The sequence below is a fragment of the Odocoileus virginianus genome, chromosome 27 (genome assembly GCF_023699985.2).
Source record: "Odocoileus virginianus isolate 20LAN1187 ecotype Illinois chromosome 27, Ovbor_1.2, whole genome shotgun sequence".
NCBI classification, from domain to species: domain Eukaryota; kingdom Metazoa; phylum Chordata; class Mammalia; order Artiodactyla; family Cervidae; genus Odocoileus; species Odocoileus virginianus.
The window spans coordinates 35,534,203-35,560,403 of record NC_069700.1 but is presented as its reverse complement, the minus strand read 5'-3'; the positions used below and the strand labels follow the sequence as shown (position 1 = coordinate 35,560,403).

Here is a 26,201-nt window from a genome sequence, read left to right as displayed (position 1 = left end):
CACCCAAGGCTGAGAATGGGAACAGGAATCAGAAGCTCAGCCAGGGAGTTTTGGACTTAGTTGATGCCGTACCAAGTTCTCAAGCAAGGAAGTGGCCCAGAAAAAGCAGTATTTTGGGCTCCCTTTCATCATTAGGAAATACTTCATTTTCAGCTGACTTCTTTTTGCCACACAGCATTTGTTGTTCAGTCGGTCAGTTGTGTCTGACTCTTTGCGACCCCATGGACTGTAGCCTGGCTTCCCTCTCCTTCACTGTCTCCTGGAGTTTGCTCAAACTCCTGTCTACTGAGTGGGTGATGCCATCCAGCCATCTCATCTTCTGTTGTCCCCTTCTCCTCCTGCCCACAGTCTTTCCCAGCATCAGGGTCTCTTCCAGTGAGTCAGCTCTTTGCATCAAATGGACAAAGTATTGGAGCTTCAGCTTCAGCATCAGTCTTCCAATGAATATTCAGGATTGTTTCCTTTAGGATTGACTGGTTTGATCTCCTTGCTGTCCAAGGGACTCTCAAGTCTTCTCCAACACCACAGTTTGAAAGCATCAATTCTCCGGTGCTCAGCCTTCTTTATGGTCCAACTCTCACATCCATATATGACTACTGGAAAAACCATAACTTTGATTATATGGACTTTTTCAGGCAAAGTAATCTCTCTACTTTTTAATACGCCGTCTAGATTTGTCATAGCTTTTCTTCCAATGAGCAAGCGTCTTTTAATTTAATGGCAGCAGTCCCCATCTACAGTGATTTTGGAGCCCAAGAAAATAAAATCTGTCACTGTGGTTTGACAATTTTCTCACCAAGGATGCAGGGCATGAACCTCAGTCACAACCTTACAGAGGCCAAAGATAATCAGGCAAGTTACCTTGCTTGGAAATCCATACAGTGTAAACTAAAATGTAAAGAAGTTTTTTTTTTATCCAGGTATTCTTTCTTTCTGCTGGTGTGGATTTTTTTTTTTCTTTGCGGGAGGGGCAGAGAGGCTGTGTGGATTTTTGAAAGTTGATTAGCTCTGAGAATACAAAAATTGTTTCCTTTTGCATTGTGTAAGGTTCACTTGAAGAGACCACTCACTTCTCAGGTCTGGGCCCTGACTTGTGATACACGCACATCACTTTATCAGCTACCATCTCTCACCCAGGTTCCCTGAAAGACTGCAGGAAGTCGCTGAACTGTTCTTCTGGTGGTATAGTCACCCATAAATTGGAAATACCATACAGTGTGATGATCAGAAACAAACAGAAAGGGTAATGAAAGTGAAAAGTGAAAGTCGCTCAGTCGTGTCCGATTCTTTGCGACTCCATGAACTATAGTCCATGGAATTCTCCAGGCCAGAACACTGTAGTGGGTAGCTGTTCCCTTCTCCAGGGGACCTTCCCAACGCAGGGACTGAACCCAGGTCTCCCGCATTGCAGGAGGAAATCAGTGAACTGTTCTTGTGGTGGTATACTCTAGTCACTCATAAATTGAAAATGCCATACAGTATGATGATCAGAATCAACAAACAGAAGGAGTAATAAGGCACACCAAATAATCACTGGTGACCTCAGCAATTTTATTAACAAATTTATTTCCCTAATTGGGTAACGTATCTCGGTGCTTGACTCGAGGGCATTGTAATAGGTTTCTACACTGCAGGAGAAGGAATTAATTAGAACCGTTTGCTCTCGGTTCTGTAGTTATACTGTCCACCCGTCTTGTAAACATTGAACCTGGTTTCCTGGGTCCTCCAGGGGCCTCTCTTCTAACTCCCCCACCCCACCCCCACCTCCAATAAATAAATAGAAAGCGAAGAGTGTAAGTTCACATCTTTCTTCTGTGCAGTCCACCCCCACCGGAAGCTGCATTTCATGGTCAGAATCTGGCAGAATCATCACTTCCCATAGAACCTGCCCTTCCATAGGCAAAAACTGGGAAGCTGGAGTCTCGGTTTGCCGGTGCTGTGTCTGGGATTGTCCTTGTCCATTTTGTACCTGGGGTCAGAGCTGGTGAGACGGAAGCTCTGTCTCACGTCTCCCTGCCCCACCTACCACTCTGAGGAAGGTAAGAGACATTATTAGCCTCTGTCTGCCCCAGGAGCCAGCAGCCCATGCGAGCAGAAAAACCACAAAGTTGGGAACACATTCTTCTAGGCTTCTTCAAGGAAGGTTTTTTTTTCCCCTCACAGCTTGTGAGAGCGCAGCATGACAACAAGAAAGCGTCCTTCAGCGCAGGTGCTGCAGAATCTCGCTGTGACGCTGGCCCCTAACTCCTCTACAGCTCTCCTTACTCCAGAAAGGCACCATTTCATCCTCACGTGCAGCCTGTGAGGGCCAGCATGAGCGCAAGATGCCAGGGTACGTGTATTACCTCCAGAGCTGGTGTCCTGAGCAGCTGTGAGTATAGCCTGTCATGTGGAGAGATGGCTTTTGAACATAGATAGAATTATTACAGACACATCTCAGGGGGGTCTAGACTACCAATAGGTCCCCTTGGAGAGTTCTTCTCTGGAAAAGTCCAGATGGGCCCAACAAGTCTCATTGTCCCTCATGAATACCTTGCAGGATCTGGATGAGGTTTTCCAGGCCAAAGATATAGCCTGGATCTGGTCCATCGTAGGTGGTGTGTTCATTCCAGGAGCCTTTGTATGTTGTGTGAGCAAAGTCGATCATCCGGACGTCAACTTTGATGATGTTGCTGCTGTGGGGCGTCTGTGGAGTCTCCTGCCCATCATAGATGATGAGAAGGGAGCTAGAGTAGAACCGGTATGAGCTCTGGCTCCTAATGACCGAGAGGAGGGCCTGGAGCTGGCGCTGGATGGGCTCCAGCAGCTCCGTCCGGAAGCGGGTCCCATCGTGCAGGAACTGGTAAAGCGCTTGCCTGAAACCCTCCACTGAAAGCTTTCTTCCATAGTACTTGTCTTTGCAGAGAAAGTGCTTCTTATCGCTTTGATAAACCTTACATTAAAAAGAAGATAGAAAAAAAAAAGATAGACAACGTTAAGAATTGCAAACTTAAAAAAAATCACATCTGCTACAGAGGCGTCTCAAGCAAACTTAATACAGAAACACATTTCTAGAGATGCCGAGCAGGAATGCCTGCAGTGACTGGCAAGACAATCTTTCACCAAGCACCAGTGTAAATTTTACACTTAAAAATGTTTTCTGTGCAAGCCGTTAATAGAAATCCAAGGTCCAAAGATCCTTCATCCTACAGAGGTGACCCTCTGCCCATGAGGAAAAGGTTTGGATCTCCTTTCTTGTGAATTTCCAATGTCAACCGCCAAATCATGATTTAAGTCCTGGCTTCTGGCCCTCTTCAAACATTAGCAAACCCAAGCCAGAAAGCTTTAGTGGGAATCTGAAATCATAGCCAATGGCCTTGGGAAGCCAAGTAAATTAAAATTTCCCCCAACAAAGTTTATGAAGTCCTTTCTCTGCAGATTCTGAGGAAACTAATGGCTCCAGGGGTGGAGTGGGGTGAATTGTTTGAAGATGGAAAGAGGCTAGATCAGGTGTGCCTGGAGTTTTCAGGCGGTGGATGATGTTGAGGGGAGACTGGATGTCGAGGGGAGCGGGCTTTGTGGGCTGGTGGCGCCTCTCCTTGGCACCAGCTCTTCCCCAGTCCTCAGTCACGTCTTGGCCACCAGAACGAAGCAGATGGAGGAGAGATGCTGATGGGGGAACAGTGGCAGCCGCCCTCATTTCATTCAGATGGCAGAGGCAGGCAGAGACTGAACGGAGGCCAGTGGCTGGCACGGCCAGAGGGGGGACTTGGCACCGCCCCGCCTGTCACACCTGGGAAGGGCCGCCTGTACCCGGCCACGACAGTTTCCCAGGTCTTCCCTGCCTTCAGATGACGTGTTATCTTTACAGAAAACACGAGTGGGAAAACAATCAGAAAGATACTATAGACTTGGTGTTGCCTTTGGAGGGCTGAAGATCAGCTGCTAAATTGGCCCGTCCTAAACACAGGATAGGCCTCAATTTCCAAATAAATCAGACCAATTTCAGAAGGTCTGGGGTCCAGAGAGAAATTCCATTTACACCATAATGCATCACACTCCATCCTCTCTGAGAACTACATTCCAAGCTTTCCTAGGGACATCTGTGCCTCAAATTTATAGACTCGACTTCCAGTTTCAAGGGGTGGCAGTTTCAATTAAGGAAAGCGATAGTGTTTACCATCAAATCCGTGTCTGGTTTTGCTTTGAGTAGATAGATTCTAAGAGGGAACCGGTAGAGAAAGTTTATTTCCTCCTGTTCTCCTGCAGTCCCAGCCATAAGCCACATCAGAGCAGCAAAAATGAAGCGTGGAGCCTGGGCAATAAGAAGTTAGCCATTCCCTTGCTGGGCTTTGCAGCTTATGAGCTTATCACTTTGTTAGCCAGAACAGGTAGTAAGAAGCAGCAGAAAAGGCAGCGTAAGAAGACAGAATGGCTAATATGGATTTGAAAAGCTGACTGCCTCCCAGCATCTGAGAAGGAGAGGGTTCAGCTTCATCATTCAAGAGAATGAGGACCCCATGGAGCACACAGGGAAGTTTTCCCTCAGTTCTCTCCCAGCCCTGCTCACACACTGTCATCAAAGGTCTGCTCTCAACATAGGCAGGACCTACCTGGCCAGGGTGGGAAGTTCCAGCTACCAGAGACCCTGAGATGAGTTTAACGCTGGTGGTTTTTTAATTTTTTAATTAAATATTTAAAAAATTAAAAATTTATTTTTTAAATTTTCATTTAAAAATTTATTGATCTACAATGTGTTGATTTCTTCTGTATAGCAAAGTGATTCAGTTATAGATATAGATTCTTTTTCCTATACTTTTCCATTATGGTTTATCATAGGATGTTGAATATTGTTCCTTGTGCAATACAGTAGGACCTTGTTGTTTATCATTCTATATATAACAGTTTGCATCTGCTAATCCCAAACTCACAATCCTTTCTTTTCCCACGCCTACCCACCTTGGGAATCACAAGTCTGTTCTCTGTGTGAGTCCATTTCTGCTTCATAAAAGTTCACTTGTGTCATAGTTTAGATTCCACATATAAGTGTTATTACATAATATTCGTCTTTCTCTGTCTGACTTACTTTGCTTAGTATGATAATCTCTAGGTCCACTCATACATCTGCAAATGGCATTATTTCATTCTTTTTTATGGCTCAGTAGTATTGCATCGTATATATGTTCCACATCTTCCTTATCCATTTATCTGTCAATGGACATTTGGGTTGTTTTCATATCTTGGCTACTGTAAATAGTGCTGCTATGAACATAGCGGTGCATGCATCTTTTCAAATTACAGTTTTGTCTGGGTGCATCCCCAGGAGTGGGATTGCTGGATCATATGGCAGCTCTAGTTTTAGTTTTTGAGGAATCTCTGTACCATTTTCCCTCGTGGCTACTCCAATTTACATTCCTCCCCAAACGGTGGGATTTTGACACCACTGTCCTGAAAAGTGCTCTTTAAAAAAACCCAGCACGTCCTGGATCAGGATATGTGTTTCCCTGGGGAAAGAGGTGCCTGGCCACTGCCTCTGTTGCTCCCACAAAGTGAAGGCAACAGTGTCTGGTTGGGGGACACCCTTGCCTCCAGCGGACCTCCCGGGATGCCCAGTCGTGCGGTTGTCCCGCCCCTACCTACCTGCATGCCGCAGATGCGCATGCCCAGATGGGCCGAGGTGCTCTGCGCACACTTCCGCATGTGGCGGGCCTTCTTCTCCTCTGAGGCGTCGTCCCCGTGCTGCCGGGTCCCCATCTTCAGGTCTAAGATGCAGGGATGCTTGTACTGTGACACTACGTTTTCCAGCAACAGGAACCCTGGTCGCGAGGCATTAAGGAAGGCTTCCTGGGACACAAAGGCCACGTCCCCGCAGAAGGTGGTCAGGGGCCTCTGAAGCCGACTGGAGACTCCCCCCGCTGAACCCCAGCCCTTCATCCCCATTTCTTTAACTACAGACCAGCCTGTTGTTGCTATGAAGAATTCAAGGCATTGACTTTGCAGGCTGCTCTCATAAGTCCATTTTTAAGAGAGGGTTTATTAGGTTGTGAGCTTCTTTTCCTTTCCCTTTTTGCTCTGAGGTTGAAATTTAAATGCAGGCGTGAAATCCCCAGCAGGCCATGCCCAATTTACATTTTATGGCAGAAAATCAGAAGGCTAAAACCTCGAGTCACTGAATGGGCCAGTACATTTTGGGAGAAGTGATGAGAGAGATGAGTTGCAGGAATATTAATTTCAGCCGAATAATTATCCTGCAAAAAGCTTCTTAGGGATGCAGATTGCAGATGTCTTAGTAAGTACCGCAAAACCAGCCACCAGTTCGTGGGAAGGAGCCCAGTGGTGACAAAGGGGGCCTTCCAAGCCTGAATACGCTCCCTGAGTTTGTGGCAGGCCGAGGGGGACAGGGGACTAGTGTACCTCTCCTAAGGGGCTACCCCGCAGGTCCCTCCCTAAGAGAGGGGCCGTGCTACATTCTCACCCATCGGCTCCGTGATGGCTGTGGGGAGGATTGGAAGCATGAAAAGGAGGTTGAGTTATGGGGACCCACCCACTCACTGAGTCCCCCTGGGCCCCCCTCAGTGCAGCAATCATGCTTCCTAACTGCCCACAGAGACCCCAGCCCTGCCCATCCTCACTGCCCAGGTGGCAGAGACATGACCAGTGACCCAACAGAGGCACTCCCGCCCCCCTGCCCCATCTGCCTTCCCCAGCCTCTGACTTCTCTTTGCTTTCCTGGTTGCTCTGCAGATCAAGAATCTGCCTGCAATGCAGGAGACACAGGAGATGCAGGTTTGATCCCAGGGTCAGGAAGATACCTTGGAGGAGGATATATCTGTGCCTGAAAAATCCCCTGGACAGAGGAGCCTGGTGGGCTACGACCCAAAGGGTCAGGGAGAGCTGGTCACGACTGGGCAACCGCGCACAGCACAGCTCTCCTCCAGGGCCCAGCTTGGGGCCCACTCTCCCTGCCATCCCTGTCTCTCCCCCGACCTGCCTCAACATGTTTGTCTCGGTCACCCCTCCTCGCCCCCTGCCTCCCCCACAGCGCCGTGCATGATGGGCGGGCGAGGATACGGTGCCGCTGGTTCTCCGGGTACTCGGCACACAGGCGATGCAGGTGGGCCCGGTGGCAGCGGAGGCCCCACGGGTTAAAGCTGCCCTTCTCCGTCAGGTTCCCGTTAGCATCTTCCACCAGCGAGGGGACTTGGGCCTTGAGGTGGAGCTCGGACCTCAGGAGCGCCGTGGCCGGGCTGTGGGCGAGGGGCGTGCACGGCGGTCAGGACCCCGGTGGCTGGCAGGGCTCTCTCGGCTGGACCAGGCCGTGGACTGCCCCTGGCTGCCCCCCAGGACCTCGGTGCCCCCCTGCCCTGCTCAGGCCCCAGGCTAGGCCAGGCTGCCGGCCTCGCGGGGTCTCTCTAAAGTCCATAATAACTCATGCAGCATAGAGGGGGCAACCCTGCCTGGGATCAGAAGGCTGGGGGTTAGGCTGTTCCTGTGGCCTCATTGAGGGTGAGAACCACAGACCCACGGTCCACCCTCTCTCCTGCCCTCTACATCTCGGCTCCCCGGGTCTGTAGCAGGGAGATAATACACATCGCTTCCTGATGCCAAGCCAGGAGGCTTAATTAGATCCGCTGCGCTCCTTGGGGAAGGGAGGTACTTTCGTTGTATTAGCTTCCTTTTGTTTCCCATAAATGTTTAAAATTCCCCAGGGATGCTTTTCTTCTGAGAAAGGTCACCATCGGAGGTTCTGGAGACCTCTCCGAGGACCTCAGGTGCCCTGAGCTGCCTGCGTCTCCAGGGCCGCACTGGCACTTGGCCGCTAAGGAAGAGGATTTCTAGAGGCATTAGCCACACTTTTCCTTTATGCCAACTGTTCTGGGGCTTCTGCTCTGCACATCTCCCCCCTCCAGATGCACTCCATGGTCTCAGTGAAATAGATTCTTAATTAAACAAACACACACTGAATGCCTTCTCTGTATAGGACTCGGCACGCACACCCACTTTCGATAGGAAACGCGTTGAAATGCTCCCTCCGGAAGTGGCACCAAAGAAGATGCATTCCTCTCTTTGGTCACATGGGTTCTGCTCGACAGAGCCCTCATCTGAATTGCTCACTTTCTCGGCTCTGGTCCCAGAGGGGAGCCATTGGCCTTGGCACGGGCGTGAGCAGTGCTGGTCCCGGTTAGGGACGCGCGGCCTGGCTTCTGGCATCCTGCCACGTGGCCTCACCTCTCCGTGAGCGAGTGTGCCAGCTGGGGGTGCTGCCACTGGGCGAGGGGGAGGGCGCCACCGCCAGGGCTCTCCTGGAGGGTCTGCCATATGGCCACCGCTGCCGACTCCGTGGAGACCGTGAAGGGCCCCCGGTTCTCAGTCAGGGGGGTGGCAACCAGGCTGAGACGGCCGCGGCTGTCCTTCCGGAGGTGCACGGTGATGGTGCCTGCAGAGGGGGAGGGGAGGACACGGCGCGATGTCCTTTCGAACCACAGTTTAATGGCAGTGGTCAACCTGCCCCCTTCCTCAGCTCCTCTCTCTAGAGAGCGCTCCGGGGACTGGCCTGACACAGATCCTGCTCCAGGACGAGCCAGAGCTGTGGGGCCTGCCGGAAATGGCCTTGGGCTGACGCTGGCATGGCCCCTGCTTCGTGGCCTCTCCCTGCCCCTTCACGCTTGAAACAGGGTAGCTGCATGCATTTATTTCATCCTTGCATTCCTGCACCTCTGGATGCAGCCCACATCACCCAGGCATCCCGTGGCACCCCATTTGGGCCCAGCCTTGGGGCATCTGAGCTGGTCCTCTGCAGAGAGGAGCCCCACCTCTAAGTGGCAGTGAGGGAAGTTGAGGTGGGGGGGCACCTCATTCTGTCTCCTTCATCGCCCTTGCCTTCCCCTCCACATAATCGTTATTTGAGCAGCTTCTTCCAGGAAGCCTTCCTCTAACAGCCTCCTGCCGCCCGGGCTGCCCCTTAGCTCAGCCTTCCCACATCCCTGGCTTTCACACTGAGACACGTGATGCACAGCCCATGAGGATTATGGACAGAACGTGGTTCTTTGATAGAAAATAGAAGGCATGTGAGATTTTTGCCAACGGTACCTCCTAACCACCAGTGTGTGTTTGTCTTTGTTTTGGCCATGTCACAAGGCCTGTGGAACCTCAGCCCCCCAACCAAGGATTGAACCTGCAGTTCTAACTACTGGACCGCCCCAGAACTCCCTAACCCCTGGGGTTTATACTCCAAGAGTGACCTCCTCCTCTGGACGCTGGCTATGATATCAAAGGATGTGCGGACCCCCCGGAAACCCGTGCACTAGCCGGGCTTCTCCTCTGAGATGTTGGCTAGGCCAGGTCCTAGGCTCTGGCCCCACATTGATGGCTCTGTGATCATCCCCCGTGGACTTCTTGCTCTGATGGCAGGGTCCATGCCTCCCTCCATGGGGCTTGGCATCCGGTGGGTGCCCAGCCTTGCCAGAGTCCTGGTGAAGATGGAAGGTACACATGGTCCTGGCCCAGGAGACTGCCACACGAGTGGTTTTATGAAAACTGGCTCTCTGTAAAGTCCTTGCTGCCCCTCTTCTCCCTGCAGCTGGTGCTCTGAGGACCCCTCTTGGCTCTCTCACCTACCAACCTGCCCTCCTTCTCTCTCCACCCTGGTTTGTGCCCGAGGGGCTGACTCTGTCATGTACCCGTGGCTTCCTTGCCTGCCAGTTGGGCCAGTGAGGGTCACCGGTGACAGATGGGGGGAGAGGAGGAGAAAGGTTGGGACCTTCATCCCTCGGGTTCCCTCCCTGCTGCCCCATGGCTCACCCTGTTTCTCTGTGGCCTCCTTCTTGCCAGGTCAGCTCTACCATGCCCTCACCCCTTTCAGGCCCAGGGGTGGTTGTAGCTTTCCTATCCCACTGGTCCCCGGCTGCCTCACCATCCCTAGTTGTTCCTCTTCACCTCTTTTTTGTTGGCTCCGTGGCATGCGGGATCTTATTTCCCCAACCAGGAGCTGAACCTGTGGCCCTTGCTGTGGAAGCACAGTCTTAACAACTGGGCCATCAGGAAAGTCCCCCCAGTTGCTCCCTTCATCCTGTGTGCAGTTCTGCCGATAGATCCTTGAAGAATTCTCTTCATTTAAACCCCTGGCACGTGCCATTCATTTTCTGCTGGGACCCTGACAGGTGGGAGGGTTGCCTGAGATCGCATCCTCCCAGGTGTTTATTACCTCCCCCAGGCACTGGGTCACCTTCCTGGCCTCTAAGTGGTCATTTCTGCTGAGCCAGCCGCCGAGGCGGCTGCTTTCCGTGCGCGTGGTCCTGCCCGCCCTCCTGGGCTGCTCAGCGCAGACACTCCTTTTCAGGGCTGCCCTGTCATTCTGCACGTCGCTCTCCAGGCCCATCTGTGCTACTAGCTCAGCGGTCTCCGTGGGCCAGGCCTGTCATCTTGAGTTCCCAGAGCCCTGATTCTGCGGCCTGACGGTGACCTTCGTTTCCCTCATGTTCCTTAAAAATTCTGTTCTTCCTTAGCTCATCCCAGGCCCCAGTATCCTGTGGAGCAATTGTGATGCTAACGGTCACAGCGCCCCTGAGTGCGGCATTCTGTCCTTCACCTGGATTGCAGCCTGCCTCCCTGGATGGAGCCCACCCGTGCTGTTCTTGCTCATGAGAGCAGGGGGCTGGTGGAGGCTGGGGACACAGACAGGAGTGATAATCGCTGCTGGGTCTTTTACACCTACTATGTGCCAGCATTATGTGCATTTTGTTTACTGCTAACTTAGTGTCTATCGCTAAGCCTGCAAGGCGTTGACTGTGGTCCCTGAGGCTCAGAGAGATTGAATAACTTGCCTCAGGTCACATGGTTGGTAAGGGGTGACGGCTGTACCAGCCGTGACTGTGGGAGGAGGAACAGGCTGCCACACGAAGCCCAGGATCTCTCGGGAGAGTGGGGGTTGTCACGCTGTGTTTACCCGAGTGTGGTTGATGAGGACAGTCCCGCTGTGTCCCCAGTCACCTTTGGCTGGTCATTCTGTTCCACGGGGGCAGACAGAGCGGCCACAGAGCCACCACCTCAGGAGAGGCGATCAGCGTCAAGCCCCGAAGCACGGAGAAGCCCAGGATATGGGGCTTCGTTTCCAGCCTTGACCTTGCTGTGCTGGTCCCAGGAAGGAGGGCTGACCTGGGAACCACACCCCCCGCCAGGCCCCAGAGCCCGCCCTCCAGGTGCCAGGAGAGGGGGAGCCCCACGACCTCTGTGCTGGTTCTTGGGGAGCCTGGAGCCTTCTGGCCGCTTGGGGAGGCAGGAAGGTGTGCCGGCCAAAGACAAGGCCCTTTTGGATCTCACAAAGTTCAAGTTACTGTCCGGCGAGCCCCCGGCCTTTCACATTTGTGAGGCTAAGGTGACGGGCCTGCCAGAAACCAAGTTCCTGGGGAGCCCTGGGCCCAGGGGGCCTCCCTGGAGAGACAAGAAATGTGACCTTCGCCTGCTTCTCCAGACTCCAGCTCTGGCCTGATCTCATCTGGTCTGAGTGTCGAAATAGATGGAGGTGATCAGAGGTGCAAATAATGCCAAACAAGTAAAATCCAAAAGTCATTTCTATTTGTCATGTCGTCAGCGCGACTAGCCAGACTCCTGTCCTGCCTTCTCGCTCCGTCTCCCTGCGTGCCTCTACCTGGCTCCCTGTCTCTCTCTTCCTTCCTTCTCTCAGCTCAGCCCAGCCCTTCCCTCTGGAACCTGGGACCATTGCACAGAGTGTTGTCCTAGTCGCTCAGTCATGTCCAACTCTGTGCAACCCCGTGGACTGTAGCCCACCAGGCTCCTCTGTCCAAGGGATTTCCCAGGCAAGAAAACTGGAGTGGGTTGCCATACCCTTCTCCAGGGGATCTTTCCAAACCAGGGATCGAACCCAGGTCCGCTGCACTGCAGGCAGACTCTTTACCATTTGAGCTACCAGGGGAGCCCCATAGCTCATGTGACCTTGCAAACAATCTCGAGTTGCCTGTCCTTGACAAGAGCAGCCACTCAGTGGGATTCAGACTCCCTGAGCTTTGGATCGTTCCTTTGTCAAGAGCCTTGTTGGCCCCAGCCTGGCCTCCAGCTCTCCTTAGCTGTCTCAGACACCCACAGGCTCCCAATACACTGCTGCCCCTGCCCAGCCAGGCGGGTGGGAGACCCCAGCCCCATCTGCTTGCTCACCAGCCCCCCAAGCACCTCGACTGTGACCACGTCAGCAGGGCAGACGGGAGCGCTCCCTGACACACCCAGAGCATCTCAGCAATTCTGATTTGGCCGAGAAGCTTCCGTGAGTATTCTGTCATGTATTTATTTTTAAGCTCATGAGGACATTAATTCGCCGACGTCTGTAATATGAATCTGGCTCATCCATTAATCAGCTGGACCTAGAAGTGTGTCCTCACTTGCCCGAAGCTGAGGGGAGGAGGGACAGAGTTTTGAGATGCTCTCATGCCTGAGGAGTCCAGGCGCACTTTGGGCCCGGGGAGGCTGCCCTGGGGAATGCAGTGCCTGCCCAGCACCCCAAAGCCGTCAGCGTGCAGGCGTGAGATGGAAGAGGGTGGGCTTCGGGGCATGTGGCAGCCGCATCAGCAACGGCCCCTCTTTCCGGGCTGGTCCCATCAGGATGGAAAGGGAGACCCCTGCAGCGGCCTGTGGGCACTCAACTCACTAGCTAAGTGACCCTGGGCAAGTCACTTCCCCTCCCTTATTGGGCTGGATAGCTCCGAGCACTGGCATCTGGGGAGTTGTCTCTCCAGGGATGGTCACTGCATCAGGGCCGGGGGCTGAGAGGCCATACTCAGGAGCCAGACTTGAATCCTGGCTCTGTTCTGTGGGCTGTGTGGCCTGAGGCAAGTTGGTTGACCTCTCTGGGCCTGTTTCTTCCTCCATGAAGTGGGGACAACGGGAGTACCTTTCCTAGAGTGTTGTCACGGTTAAACAAGTCAATCAAAGAAACAACTTCTAGGGTGTTCGACACTGAGTAAATGCTAAAAGGTTGACCAGTAGTACTTTTCTTGTTTTTTTTTTTTGGTGGGGGTGCTGCATTGAGCTGTCTTTGGGATCTTAGTCCCCAGCTAGGGATTGAAACCGTGCCCCATTGCAGTGGAAGTGCGGCGTCTTAACCACTGGACTGCCAGGGAAGCCTTGGCATTACTTTTCCTATCGGGGGAAGGAAGAAACCTGCACAGCCCCAGGCCCTTCAAGGGACCCTTTCCTATGCCCAGACCCGACCTTCTTCCCTCCTGCCCCGGGGATCCGAGGGCACGCAGGCCCCACTTCTGGGCCTTTTTCTAGTGTCTCCTCACATGTGTTTCCTCGGGTGGCGCCTGCACCCTGGCACCCGGCGGCCCGTGGTATGGCAGATGAGGGGATCAGCGTTCCTCATCGTCCAAGCCTCGCGTTTGGGCATCAGATCAGCCGGTGGGCTCCGCCTCACCCTCACCCGCAGCCGGGCTGCATGGTCTCCCCTGATGGATGTCCTGGGCCTCCCTGACCCGGCTCCTCTTGACTTGTTTGCAACCATCGTCTCCAAATTAGGACTCAAATTAATCTACGGAGTTAGCGGGGCTCCGAGGCGGGGCGTCGGGGCAGATACCAGGATGGGCCCAAGCTGAGAGGGATGCAAGGCAGAGGATGGGTCTGGACAGCTGACCAGTGCCCGAGGCTCCCCAGAGTGGGGCCGTCCACGCCGACCCGGGAAGACGGGGAGCGGGGAGGGCCTTGGGGTGTGGTTGCTCTTCCACTTCCATGCTCTGCCTGGGGTGGCCCTGGGAGCCGGTCTCTGCTCCAGAGCTGTGTGGGACCAGCAGGGAATGCTGCGGGCAGCGGGGCCCCCCTCCGGAGATCCGGCCGCCCCTGTGCTGGCCTGAGTTCGCTTGTGAAGGGACAGATGTTAACTCCAGAGGGTGCTCTGACAAGGTGGTCAGCGGCCCCGGAAGGCCCCTGGGAAGCTGCCGCCAGCCTCCCTCCCCATCTCTCGTGTGTCTCATCGCAGACTCTCGGGAGGTCCTGGCTGCCCACGACTGAAGCAGTGCCCAGGGCTCAAGGCCTTGGGCCCCTCTCAGTGGGTCTGAATCTGGATGCTGAATACAGATTCCTGGGCTGTGACCCAGGGATTCCGATTCACAGGTTAGGAATGGCCTGGGAGCCTGCCTTTACACACACACACACACACACACACACACACACACACATACATCAGTGATTCTGGTAAAGCTGTTTGACCCCAGATCATACTTATGAGAAACACCAATGTATTGGGTTGCCCAAAATATTCATTTGGGTTCTTCCATAAGGTGACGTGGAAAATCCAGAATGACTTTTTTGGCAAACCAATAGGCAGGTCCCCTTCTTCCCAGTTTTCCCCATCTTTGAAATGCAGGTAAGTTTTTAAGTGACTTGTCTGAATGTCATCATCGCTTTCACTACAGATATTTGCACGACGAGGTCACAGGTCTAAAATCCTTTAAAGGAGGTCTTTTCTCTGAGCATTCCTTACTTTGTGGGGTTGGCGACTGGCAGAGTCATGCCCTGAGCCCTGCAAGCCACTTTTACCAAAGGCTGGGGGTGGACACAACAACCTGCCCCATGGATGCCAGCGGCTGCCTGGAGTGCCCCCCCCCCCCGCAGAGGCCGGCAAACAGCAGCCCTGTCCACGCAGCCTTCTCTCCCCAGACCTTGTGCCCAAATCAGGAACACACACTGGGGGAGCCGCCTGCACCCTGGCTTTGCCCCTGGATAACAGTGGGGATTCTGGTTTCCCAAACCCACTGTGAACCAGCTCCTCCATAACCTGTCCCAGACCCAAGGCTCCCGCCATCCACTTGGGTCACCCAAGGGAGTGTCCTGTGTTTACCAACCACAATCGCAGGACCCGGGCACGGCGCACCTAAAGCACAGACCAGAATGCCCCATCAAGGTGGGGTGGGGTTGGAGAATCACCTTATCCCGTTCTCAATCCCGCAAAGACTGGTGGCTTGAGCTAATTTACAGGGGTTGCCAAATGGCATTACACTCCAGCCCTGGGGGTTGGAAGAGTTCAGAGAACCTGGGGCGGTGAAGGCCAGGGGCTGTGCAGAGGGGCAGGTCTCCATGGCAACCCTACAACACACCACGGCGCTTGAGGAGGTGGTGAGGGCGTGCGGAGAGGCTGGGCCCCTTGAGGGGGCACCGCCTGCAGGGGACTGCCCCGACACTCACCTTTGTACTGCGGGGTGAAACGCTTCATGGCTAGTGGCAGGGACTCGTAGAACCTCTGTTCCCGGGAGATGAGGGGCTTGCACACCGTGTGTTCATCATACTTCATCACGCTCAGGTGCCCCCCGACCTGGTGCAGGAAGGGCTCCAGCGGCACGCCGGGGGCGTCCACGCTGTCCTGCACCACCATGCTCCAGCGTGGGAGGGCGGGGTGGCTCCCTGCAGTCCACAAGAGGAGGGGGTGTCTAGGGCTGAGGTCGCAGCTTCCGGACAGAAGGTGGGCTGTTAGTAGTCCTCAACTTTCCTTTTCTCGGCCTTTCCTGTGGCTAGAGCACAAGAGTCTTCCTGGCTGAGGGCTCTCGGCAGTGCGGGTCCCTGGAAAACAGAGGAGAAAGGGAAAGGATGTGAGGGAGACCGTGTGTGGGAGGAGGGCACTTGAAATCCCCAGCCACACCCCCAGGTGTTAGACAAGCCCTCGATTTCTTCTGGAATCGTCTGTTACAAACAACTGCTAACAGTTTCCACCTCGGGGGAGCAGGGCTGAGAGGGAGACTTTTCACTAAATACTTTTTACAAGTGCCTTGAAAATATTTGAATTTAAATATTAAAACATTCAAAAAACAAAAACTCCAAAAGACAGTCCCTAAGATTATAAGCTTGCAGAGTGTAGTGAGCATGTCTGAACTGCTCATGTCCCATGGCTGGCCTTCCCCTTTGGAAACTTTGATCCCAGCCCCAACGAGAAGAAAGTCCCTGCTGGTGGGGACTCACTATCCTGCAGGGGCTGGAGGGGTGCAGGAATGCTTCATTTTGATATAGCATATACATAAGCTGGGCACCATCTGGGCCCCACAACATCATTGCTGTGTGACCTGGGGAAGTCACTAAGCCTCTCTGGGACTCAGTTTCCCCATCTATAGAATAAGGTAACAATTATACCCGCCTCAAGGAGTTAGGGGCAGAATTGAGATATAAAGGCTATGAAAATGTTAGCCCAGTACCTGGAGCTAGGTGCTCAATAAATGTGATCTATCATGATTATTTCTAGCATTATTGCCCAGGGGATCAGATTTTCTTACCAGCCCTGGGAAGGCCAGCTTTATCATGGATGCTTGCAAATGAGAAAAGCGAAGCCTGTGATGGCTTGCTGAGCCCACCTCAGGCCAGGAAGAGGCAGAAGTTAGGCAGGGGCTCCTGATTGGGTCCCCTACCGTCTGCTTACCCTTCACCCTCTATGAGGTCCGGCCTGCCAGACCTCAGGCAAATGCTGGAAACCCTGGCTGGAAACTTGGCCCCTAAAGACATCCTGACTTTGGGACTTTGCTGGTGATCCAGCAATTAGGACTCTGAGCTCGCAGTGCAGGGGACCCCAGGTTCGACCCCTGGTCAGGGAACTAGATCCCACATGCTGCAACAGAGTTCACACACTACAACTGAAGACCCCACATGCTGCAACTAAGAGACCCAGTGCAGCCAAATAAATATATTTTAAAAGTATAAAGATATCCTGACTTTGTCTCAGCAGAGAGCCAAGGAGACACTGCCAGGGGAGGCTCTTGTGGCCGCATTTGTCATGTTCGAGAGGACAGTCCCGCAGTGGTGCCGTCACCATGGAGTTATTAATACTCTTCTCTGCTGGACTCCTGGCCGAGGATGCAACCAGGCCGGGCAGTGCTGGGCATGAGCAACTCTCTAACTGACCTTCAGTCCAGACCATGGGCATGGCTGGCTGCCTCCATGCGCAGCAGTACCTGTCACTTTGTTCAAGCCCCCGGTTCAGAGAAGGCCCACCATCCACTTGGACCTCCAGCGCTGGGAGGCATTGAAAGCCTCAGCCTGGCCTGTTCACGCCCCTCCACGACGATGTTCCTGAATTGGTTACTTCTTGGCAGGCCACAGAGTTCCCCTCGGAAGGGAAAGGGGCTGTCTTCTGCCTGTTCTGTGCAAATTGCTATGCCGGATGCAAGACTAAATCACAACTAGGGAGTCTGGGGGTGCTGGGGCAAGGCCTTGGGGTGGGGAGGACTGGGGCTTGATGGTGAAGGCTTTCCCCAGCCCTGCTCTGAGACCCACACCCTGCCCACCACCACCCGAGGTGAGTCCTCCTTGGGATCTGCCCCAAGAGGTGAGAGAAGTTGGGAGGCATGTAAACGTGAGGAGAATCAGGGATGGGTTGATACTTTTGGTCTGGTTATCAGATAAGACATCACAGTTGCTTGGCGAACCTAGTCCTCCCTGCAAACTCGGCCGAGGCAGGAAGGAGGAAGGGAGAGAAAAACCAAGGCAGCCCAGTGCCTCTTCTCTCACTGGGCTCACTTGGGTGCCAGCCTTTGCAGCTGACCTGTCCACAGGTCAGGGAGGCAGAGGCGCTGCTGGGAAGCACAAGGACAGCCCGCTCGTGAAGTTCATTTATGTCCTTTGCTGGGAGCCGAGGCCCCGGCCTGCACAGTCTCCCCGGGGCCCATCGCTGGCCAGGCGCGCACTCACCTCTGCGAGCCCAGCTCTGCCAGGGGAGCGTCCCCAGCAGGCCCTTGTGCAGCCACCCAGGGCGGCCCCTCGCCCCCTGTCTCCTGAGGAGCCCTAAGGACACAGATGTTACCTTGCAGTGTGGCGTGGGAGGAGATGATAAGGATAAACGGTGACAATAATGGTAACAGTAAATGGTAACACACGCAACACAGGCAATGTTCCAGGTGTTTTAGGTACCTTCACCCATGTGAGCCTCACAACTGCCTGATGAGGGAATTAGTGGTATCAGCCTTTCATAGGTGAGGAAGATGAGGCCCGGAGAGGTTCAGTAACTTGCCTCTGTGCACCCAGCTACTAGGGGGAGACCAGGGATTTGAACCCAGATACACTAGCCCAGAGCACGCTCACCCGCTGTCCTGCGGAGATGCCGGGGGCTGCTGTTTCTCTACATCCAGAGTCAGGAAATTGAGTCCTAAGGGGGCTGGGACTTGGCCAAAGTCACTCACAAGTCACTGGCTGTGATGACACAGGCCCTTGGGTTTTCTTGTCCCCAGGCCTGGTCTCTCCTACCCTGACACCCTCTGGCCAGCCTTCTCCCCAGCTGCTACAGTGAATGCGCGTCCCAGGGGTGGCTGGGGTCCACACATCTGCAGAAACCAGCATGAGGGGTCAGCTGAGGCCCCCTGGAGCTGGGCCTTGGTACTGGCCTGCGTGGGGCTTTCCCGCTGAGGGGGCATCAGCTGGGTCTGAGAGGCACTGTGTTCCCAGAGCCTCCATCCCCTCACTGCCACCCCCACGGTCAGACGTTCTCAGGGGCCCTGGCCGAACCATCTCAGGGAGCCCGGATCAGCCAGAAGTCCCTCCAAGATGGCCTACACACAGCAACGGAAACCTTCCTGCCCCCAGGCTTGGCAGCGGTTTTTTAAAAATGCTGGACTTGAAGCTGGGGGAAACTGAGGCCCTTCTGCTTAAGGGTCACCTTAGGGTGTGGCTTGGGGGAGGTCTGAGGGTCCTCGGGCTCGTGATGCACAGCAGATTGTGGGAAGGGGGCAGGGAGAACGGAGGAGCGTGGGGGGGGACGGAGGGGCGTGGGGAGGATGGACTGGTGTGGGGGGGACGGAGGGGGAGGGACGGAGGGGGGTGGGGGGATGGAGGGGCGTGGGGGGGGAGGGGGAGGGTCGCGGGGGGGACTGAAGGGTGCAGAGAGGACAGACGGGCGCGGGGGTGGGGAGGACCGAGGGGCAGTGGCTTAGTCCCCCGGGCTCCTGCCTGAGCCGGACAAGTGGGTTTGCTGCCGCTCAGGGAGCCACTCTTTGGCTTCCCCCAGGCGCTGACTCTGACCTTGGATTCCCAAGGTGGCTGAGGTTTCCATCCGTTGCTGTGGGACTGAGCTAGCGAAAGCCTCCATTTCCCCCATCCCTCCTGCCAAGTCCAAGATGAATAATTCAGGCTGACAGAGTTTTCTCAGCCCAGACCTGCCTTTCGCCACTGGCAGACACTTGAGTCAGTGGCCAGAGCCTCGGCCCTGAGCAGTGCCTCTGGGCCCGGGAGCGTGGGGCAGTAGTTCGGTGCCCGGGTCTGCTCCAGGCCCCCCACCAGCTAGCTGAGACCCCTGGGGTGAACTGAGCCTTGGTTTACCGCCCACTGCCACGACCTTCGCAGGGCGCGGATGCCAGAGCGCACAGCCCCCTTAGGAGAGCCGGTTTCCCAGGCGTCCTCAGCGCTTGGGCTTTGTCGGCGCGTGGACGGTGCCCGGGACCAACCTCTGTGACTCGGCCTGGGTGCTGGGAGGGCGGGCGAGGCGCTTGCCCGGGCAGGGCCTCACGGCCCCTCTGACAGCCGACGGGCTCCCTAGTGCTTTGTGGGGAGACGAAGGGCCCTCTCCCCAGCCCAGGCCTCCTCGCAGACCACAGCCCAGACCTCCGGCCCAGTCAGTCCTGAGTGCTCCGGGGAGGGGGCGGCTGAGGGAAGATGGAGGAGGGCGAGGCGCCCCCGCCCTGGGAACAGCGGACAGACGGCCTCAGATCCCTGTGTCCTCCTGCCCCGTCGCTGGGTCACATCCTGAATGAAATGACTCCAGGACTCACTCCAGGAGGACCCAAGGGGTTAACTTCTCTAGTGGGGCCCGGCCATGGAGCTGGGTGTCAAACGAGGCCCTGGACCAGCTGTGGCGCTACAGAGGCCTGAGTGGCGGCCAGCCCGCGCTGGGTGGCTAGACGCTTCCTGGTCTGGAAGGAGGGTCACGGACAGCGTTTGGCTCCCAGGGTGGGGACAGAGGACAGCAGCGGTGAAGCCAGGCACAAGGACAGAGGCCACCCATTGAGCTGAGGTGGAAGAGGGTGTCGTGGCATAGGGCTCGTCACCACAGGTCAGCACATGTCAGTTCCTCTTCCTGGGAGCCTTGGTGGGTATCTGAGTTTCCCCACAGCCTTCCCAGGTGGTGCTAGTGGTAAGGAACCCGCCTGCCAAGGCAAGAGACATGGGTTTGATCCCTGGGTCGGGAAGAACCCCTGGAGGGGGGCACGGCAACCCACTCCAGGATTCTTGCCTGGCGAATCCCATGGACAGAGGAGCCTGGCAGGCTGCAGTCCACAGGGTCACAAAGAGTCAGACACGACTGAAGTGACTTAGCGCACACGCACACAACCTCTCCCCACAGGCTAAACTGGACTTTATTAAATATTACAGAAGGCACACCTCGTTGAGAACTTGTCTCTCCCTTTTTAGGGAGGATGGCAGGTGAAACCACAAACTAAACTTGTAAGGGTTCAACTTGGACTAAATGAGTCACGAACTCTGTCTTTTCAGAGGCTGTCAGCTCCTTGTATCTGGAAACTAGTTGGTTGACTGTGGTTATTGTCCAAACTGTTTACACATATCCTGTTTTTTCTTTTTTTTCTCCTGCGGGAACATGGTATGACTGCACTTCCCTTGTCCTCTGAAGGTACGTCGGCTAAAGCGTGATGTGGATGGGAGTGACGGATGCCACTTCCGGGAGGAGCATTTAGAGTAAGCAGCGCTCCGCATACTCTGCCGGCCAGGGTGATTTGGGAAGCAGAGTCACTTCCTGAGTGACTGTATGACAGAGAAAGCAATCCGGGTTATATTAGGCACTGAGGTTTTTGGGGGGTGTTTTTGCCACACAGCACAACCTAGTCCATCCTGACTAATTCACCAGCTCACAGCCAGATACCCAGTGGGGAGCAACCTCAGGCTTGAATACATCCTCTGTGTTGTAGCCACTCCTGTGAAGCATCCACGGCAGACCAATGGCCTTACAATGTCCCTCTCTGTTTCTCAGAATAATTTTCAGATGGAGACAAGTGGAAGAGCTTTCCCAGGGTCCAGAGAGTGAGCACTGGTGCTGGAATTCAGCCACAGTGAATCTGTCTCCTTCCAAAGCTTCTGCCCCACCGTGTGGTCTCCCTTCTAAGGGAGGGGGACCACCCTGGCTTCCTCTGAGAGTCCTGAGACCTGGGTGGAGCCCAGGCTCCTATCCGAGACCATCTCTGTGCTGTGAGCCTCAGCTGCCCACATCAGCAGTGGGAGCCCGCTGGGAGCTCGCACTTGGCAGGGTGGTGGGGGTGCCATCCCTGGGGGCAGGGTTCCACGAGGAGCTGGGCAATGTGGATTCACAGTGCCACAGGTGGAGGACTCCCATCCGTGGGCCACTCAAGCCCTGACCCAAAGCCACACCATCAGCACCAGCAGCATTATCTGCAGACTAGAAAAGCAATATCCACAGCTTGCAATCATTTCTCAAATGTATCTAAATGCTTCAGTGTTTACCAAAATACAAATTCATTTAAATGCATTATTAAGTTCCTAGTAGTTTTTATCATTGCCTATTTTCTCAATCAACAGATACTGAAAGTCTGATGAATATCGCAGAGGGACTCCTAGGGAACAAATTAAGTTGAAAAATGAGTCCTAGTTAGAAAGGTTAGAAGAGTTACTGCTGAGGGACCCGGGAAGGGGTGTGAGACCAGGGAGATGGAGTCTGGGCCTGGGGGAGCTTGAGGAAGGCCTGTTTCAGGGCGCGTGTGTGCAGGGAGCAGCAAGGAGGGAAAGGACAGGCAGGGAGATGGGAACAGAGGGAGGGCTGAGCGGGGAGGCAGAGGTGGGTGCTGCTGGGGTCTGAGCAGAGGAGGTCTGACCCCCCCCCCCCATCAGTCTAGGCAGGAGGGGGTTGCCTGAGAGCGCCAAGGTATGAATGCTTTCAGGACTGCGTCTCGTAGATCCAAGGGGGAGATGTGTGTTCTGGGGAGAAGATAATTAAGAAACAGCTTGCAGCAAAAGTAGACTGCAAAATAAAACGTGTCGGCCAGCAGACTCAGAAGCAGCATGGTTTATGGCCTGCCCTCTCGCCTCTGAAGCTCTAAGGTACATTTCGCAGGCCCCTCAGAGCCAGAGGTTTGGTACAAGTACCACTCAATGTCTCTGTGATGCCCAAGGGAGCATTTTTTAATCTATTAGAGATGAGAGGACCCGAAAACCATTTAAAACCACTTAGGTTGGAATGGGCAGGAGAATTTTGGAGTTGCTCACATGGCAGAGGGCTGTGTATCATCTGGGGCCATCCAGGCTTGGAAGGCACAAGATTATTTTCTGGGGAGAAAAAGAAATCAAGTTTTTAAATCCATCCTAGAAACGACTCAAGGGCTGTGGGATGGCAAGCCCCATGGTCCGCACGGTCCTAGTCCGGTGGGATCAATACCGAATGCTGGGGACGTCACACATCACCTTCTCAGTTGTGGCTGAAAGATGTGGCTTTGGAGAGCATCTATTTCCCGGGGAAGGCTTGATTTCCAGAGTAGCAGAGCAATACTTCATTTTCCTGACTTATTTCTGAGCCGATGTTATCCTTTGAGGGAAGATATTCTTCCCCATCTCCTTTTCTCTTAACATTTAAAATCTCCCAACGTTCCTCCAGCTTGAGGACCTAATGCGATTTTAATACAGCTATTATTAGTTTAGAAGCCCTTCAGCCCCTGACAAATGTCCGTAGCAGCAGCGACGATGTTCTGAGCTTGCTGTCAGGGCGGGAGACACATGGGGCAAAGATGACTCAAGAGCCCAGCGCTCCTGGAAGGGCTGCTGGGGCCAGCGGGGGTGGGGAGGGGTGGGGAGGGGTGGGGAGGGGAGGGGCGAGAGGGCTTCTGTCTTCCCAGCCGCAGTGGAGTTGGACCTCATGACAGCACCTCGGGACCTCGGCCCCTCCATCCCCCGGGCACGCTGGGCACCTTGCCTACAGCCCCTCCCAGGCAGGCTTGTCTCCTGGGGACCGCTCCCCCTGGAAGCTTGGATACTGGAGAAGCTTGGAGGGACCTTGGACCCTCCTCCCAGGGTCTTGGATATTACTAGACATCCAGACCACATTTTCCAGTCTCTGACACCCTTCCCCACACCTTCCTCTAAGTCACATGACCAGCCACCTGCTTTACGAACCAGAGATAGACAGTCTTGTCGGTGGTTACTATGGAATCTTTAGGACTCTAACAAGAGATATGTTTTTTAAGGTCAAAACACAACAGTGGGGGTGGAACAAGCCTACGATGTGTGCGTGTGTGGTCACTCTCCTTCAGGCTGTGGAGCTGAGCTGGGCAAGTGTGAAGGGTGAGGCTTTGCCCAGCAGAGGGCAGCAGCAGATGGGCCAGAACCACCCAGAGAGGAGGCACTCGGATCAGCAAGCTCCTTGGCCCAGCGACTAGCAGCCCTTCTCCAACAGCTCAGAGCTGGGACAGTGGCTGAAGGGCCGGTGAGGCGCACTGCTGAGGAACGGGGTGCCCAGCTCAATTCACAGGGGAAGGACCTCAAAACCAGAAACGGGGGCCAGCTGAGGAGGCGGGGTGGGGGTGCTGAAGGGTCTGGCTGAGCAGAGTGGAAGCGTCTTCAGCATCTACACCCCACTGGCTCCTTCCCCTGGGATGGGTGGACCCCACGCCCCCTATATCTGCCAGCCGGGCCGGCCTCCCCCACCTGCTCCCTGAACAAGCTGGTGCCTGATGCTCATAAAGTTGATTGCTCTTCCCTGGTGGCTGCTGATGAAAAAGACAGCAACCACGTGGGGAGGACGTCTTAGGCGCTGTGCTTGGAGCTGGAGGATGCAGGAGCAGGCTGTCGACCACAGCGGGTGTGGGGGGGCTCGGCCTGGCCTGCCGCCCCCAGGAAGTCCAGGGGCAGAGCACTGGGAGGACCCCCAGGGGCTGCAGCCCCTTTGCAGAAGAGGGGTTTCTCAGATCCCTGATAAGAAGCTGACTTTGTAGGGGCACGAGGGGGCGAAGGTGCCTGGACATGGTGCAGTGGGGCCCAGAGCCCTGGGTCTGCCTAGACTGCCCGCCCCTTCCCCTCCGTGCCTCAGTCTCCCTCACTGGACTGAGCTGCTGAGCCAGCCCTGTTCTCACCCTCCGGTGGGGCAGCCGGTGTTCAGTTCAGCTGGTCAGTGTGTGTGTGTGTGTGTGTGTGTGTGTGTAACGGAGGCAGGGAGGGTGGGGGCTGGCTGAGATGTTACCAGACTGAAAGCAGGGTCCTCCCCCTGCCCCCAGCCCCATCGGATCCTCGTCTAAACAAAGCATTGAACACTATTTAGGAACAACTGGGAAAACTGGAATGCGGCCTGTATGCAGCCGTCCATGGGGAGCCAATAATATCGTCAGTGGGATAAAGCGCTGGGGTTACATAAGGACCTGAACTGAGGTGCTTTGACGGGAAATGCTGTGACGTCCACAGATTACTTCAAAATACCTTAGCCTTAGTGAATACAATGAAGCAAATGTGGCAAAATTTAGACAAATGGTAAATCCAGCCGCAGAACACGCAAATGTTCATCGTGTCATTCCTTCTATTTTTTTCTTGTAGGCTTAAAGTTTTTCATAGTAAAAAGGCTAAAAAATAAACCAGTAGCTCTTAAAAACCGTAGAAGCCTGACTCTTGCCTGGTGGGATCCAAATCTCCTGGGAGGGGCCCGCCCTGGATATTTTCAAGGGCCCCAGAGAGCCTGAGGACCAAGGCAGGCTCAGGTTCAAGTCTCAAGTTCCCTGGGGGTGGCCCCAGGAGAGCCCAGGGGGAAGGGGCCCCTAAAGACTGCCCCTGCCCGGGGCGGGGGGGCCCTGGCAGTGACACACCTCTGTGGCCGTGTCCACCCCCACGCCCGCTCCGCAGAGGCCCGCGCCACGGCCCTGGCCCCGGCCCCAAAGATGCTGATGTCATCCGGTCCCAGGGCCCCTCCCAGCTACTGGGACAATATGTGCCGTTCGTTCCCGGGGCCCTTGCTGCCCAAAGCTCCCGGGACAGCTGCCCAGCATGAAGGGTTAAACCCAGCGAGGGCTGGGAGACTGGCTCCAGCCCCTGCGCCTGCCCTCACAGCGTCCCTGAAGCCCCGCCCTGCCACCTTCACGCAGGAGCCCAGATTCCAGAACAACATGGGGGGGAGGGAGACTCCTGGGGGAGGGGAGGGCAAGCAGAGAGGAGCCAGTGACAGGATTTCTGTGCTGCTGAGCTGTGCCAACAGCCCCCAGGCCCCCAACACGGACGCACACGGACACACTGGTGGCCCCTCGGGGTCAGTGGGGCTGACTTCTAGTCGGGGGGTCCACCCCTGAGTCCCACGGTGTGAACAGGCCTCTCTTCCAGCCCTGGCACCATCGGGGCCCTCCCTGCCCATGCTTATTCCCCATGGCAGCACTCACTGTAGCCGCACTCCGGGCGGGAGAGAGGGGTCCAGCGGAGAGCGGTCTTCCCGGTCAGTGACCACCAACCGTCGCGCTGGGCAAAGGCCCTTCCCAGTGCCCCAGTAAGGAGAAGCCAGCGTCCACGATAGCGCTGGTGGAGAGGTCTGCCCAGACGCAGGTCTGCCCGCGGGGCTGGACTACAGAGGCCTGGGGCGGGGGGTCACCTGACCCTCGGGGAGGGCCAGCGGGCGCTGGCTGGCGTGGGCAGCTGTCAGCTGGTGTCGGGCTGCTCTGGGGCAGCGCCAGAGGGCCTGGGAGGGAGGGGAGGAAGGGGAGGAGGGGTCCGGAGGGGTGTCAGGCCCTGGGCACCGAGGGGCAAGTGCCTCAGGCCCCTGGTTAGCTTTCGGTTCCCTGTTTACAGGGTCAGGCTGGCGTGGGGGTCATGTTCTCCCTTCCCCCGGTCTCCCCGTCTCCACCCCACTCCCGACAGCATCACTGCCAGTTTGCCCCGAGCAGTGGCTGCCAGAGAGAAGGACAGTCTTGGGCAAGACATTCAATCCACAGTCAGCTTGGGGACAAGCAGTGCTTCAGGTGTTTTCGAGGCCCTCGTGGGTCCTGGGTACTCCGCTAGGCTGAGCCAGGAACCCGCCAGGACAGGGCCTGTTGTCAGGGGATTAGTCAGGGGTTCGGTGAGTCACAGGGCAGTTCCAGGGTGGGTGTTTGGGGAGAGGACAGGGGCGTGGTGTGTGTGTGTGTTGGGGGGGGTGGTGCGTGCGTGCCATCACCAGGCTGGGGGAAACAGGGAAGGTATCCTGGAGGAGGCGACCCGGAGGAGGAGGAGGGTCATCGGGTTTGGTGTGGGAGAGCGTGGCAAGGGGAGTGCTCAGAGGGGCGGGC

The 26,201-nt window shown here is 55.4% G+C and overlaps 1 protein-coding gene across 1 annotated transcript; it reads right to left on the bottom strand.

Moving 5' to 3' along the window:
* Positions 1–1,510: 1,510 nt before the first annotated feature.
* IP6K3 (inositol hexakisphosphate kinase 3) lies at positions 1,511–26,201 on the bottom strand. Its single transcript, XM_020881918.2, has 6 exons — positions 25,323–26,201; positions 15,169–15,540; positions 8,209–8,416; positions 7,051–7,226; positions 5,620–5,795; positions 1,511–2,932 (listed from the first exon to the last, which is right to left on the bottom strand). The coding sequence occupies exons 2-6, from the start codon at positions 15,353–15,355 to the stop codon at positions 2,513–2,515; spliced, it is 1,167 nt and encodes a 388-aa protein (XP_020737577.2). The 5' UTR covers positions 15,356–15,540; positions 25,323–26,201; the 3' UTR covers positions 1,511–2,512.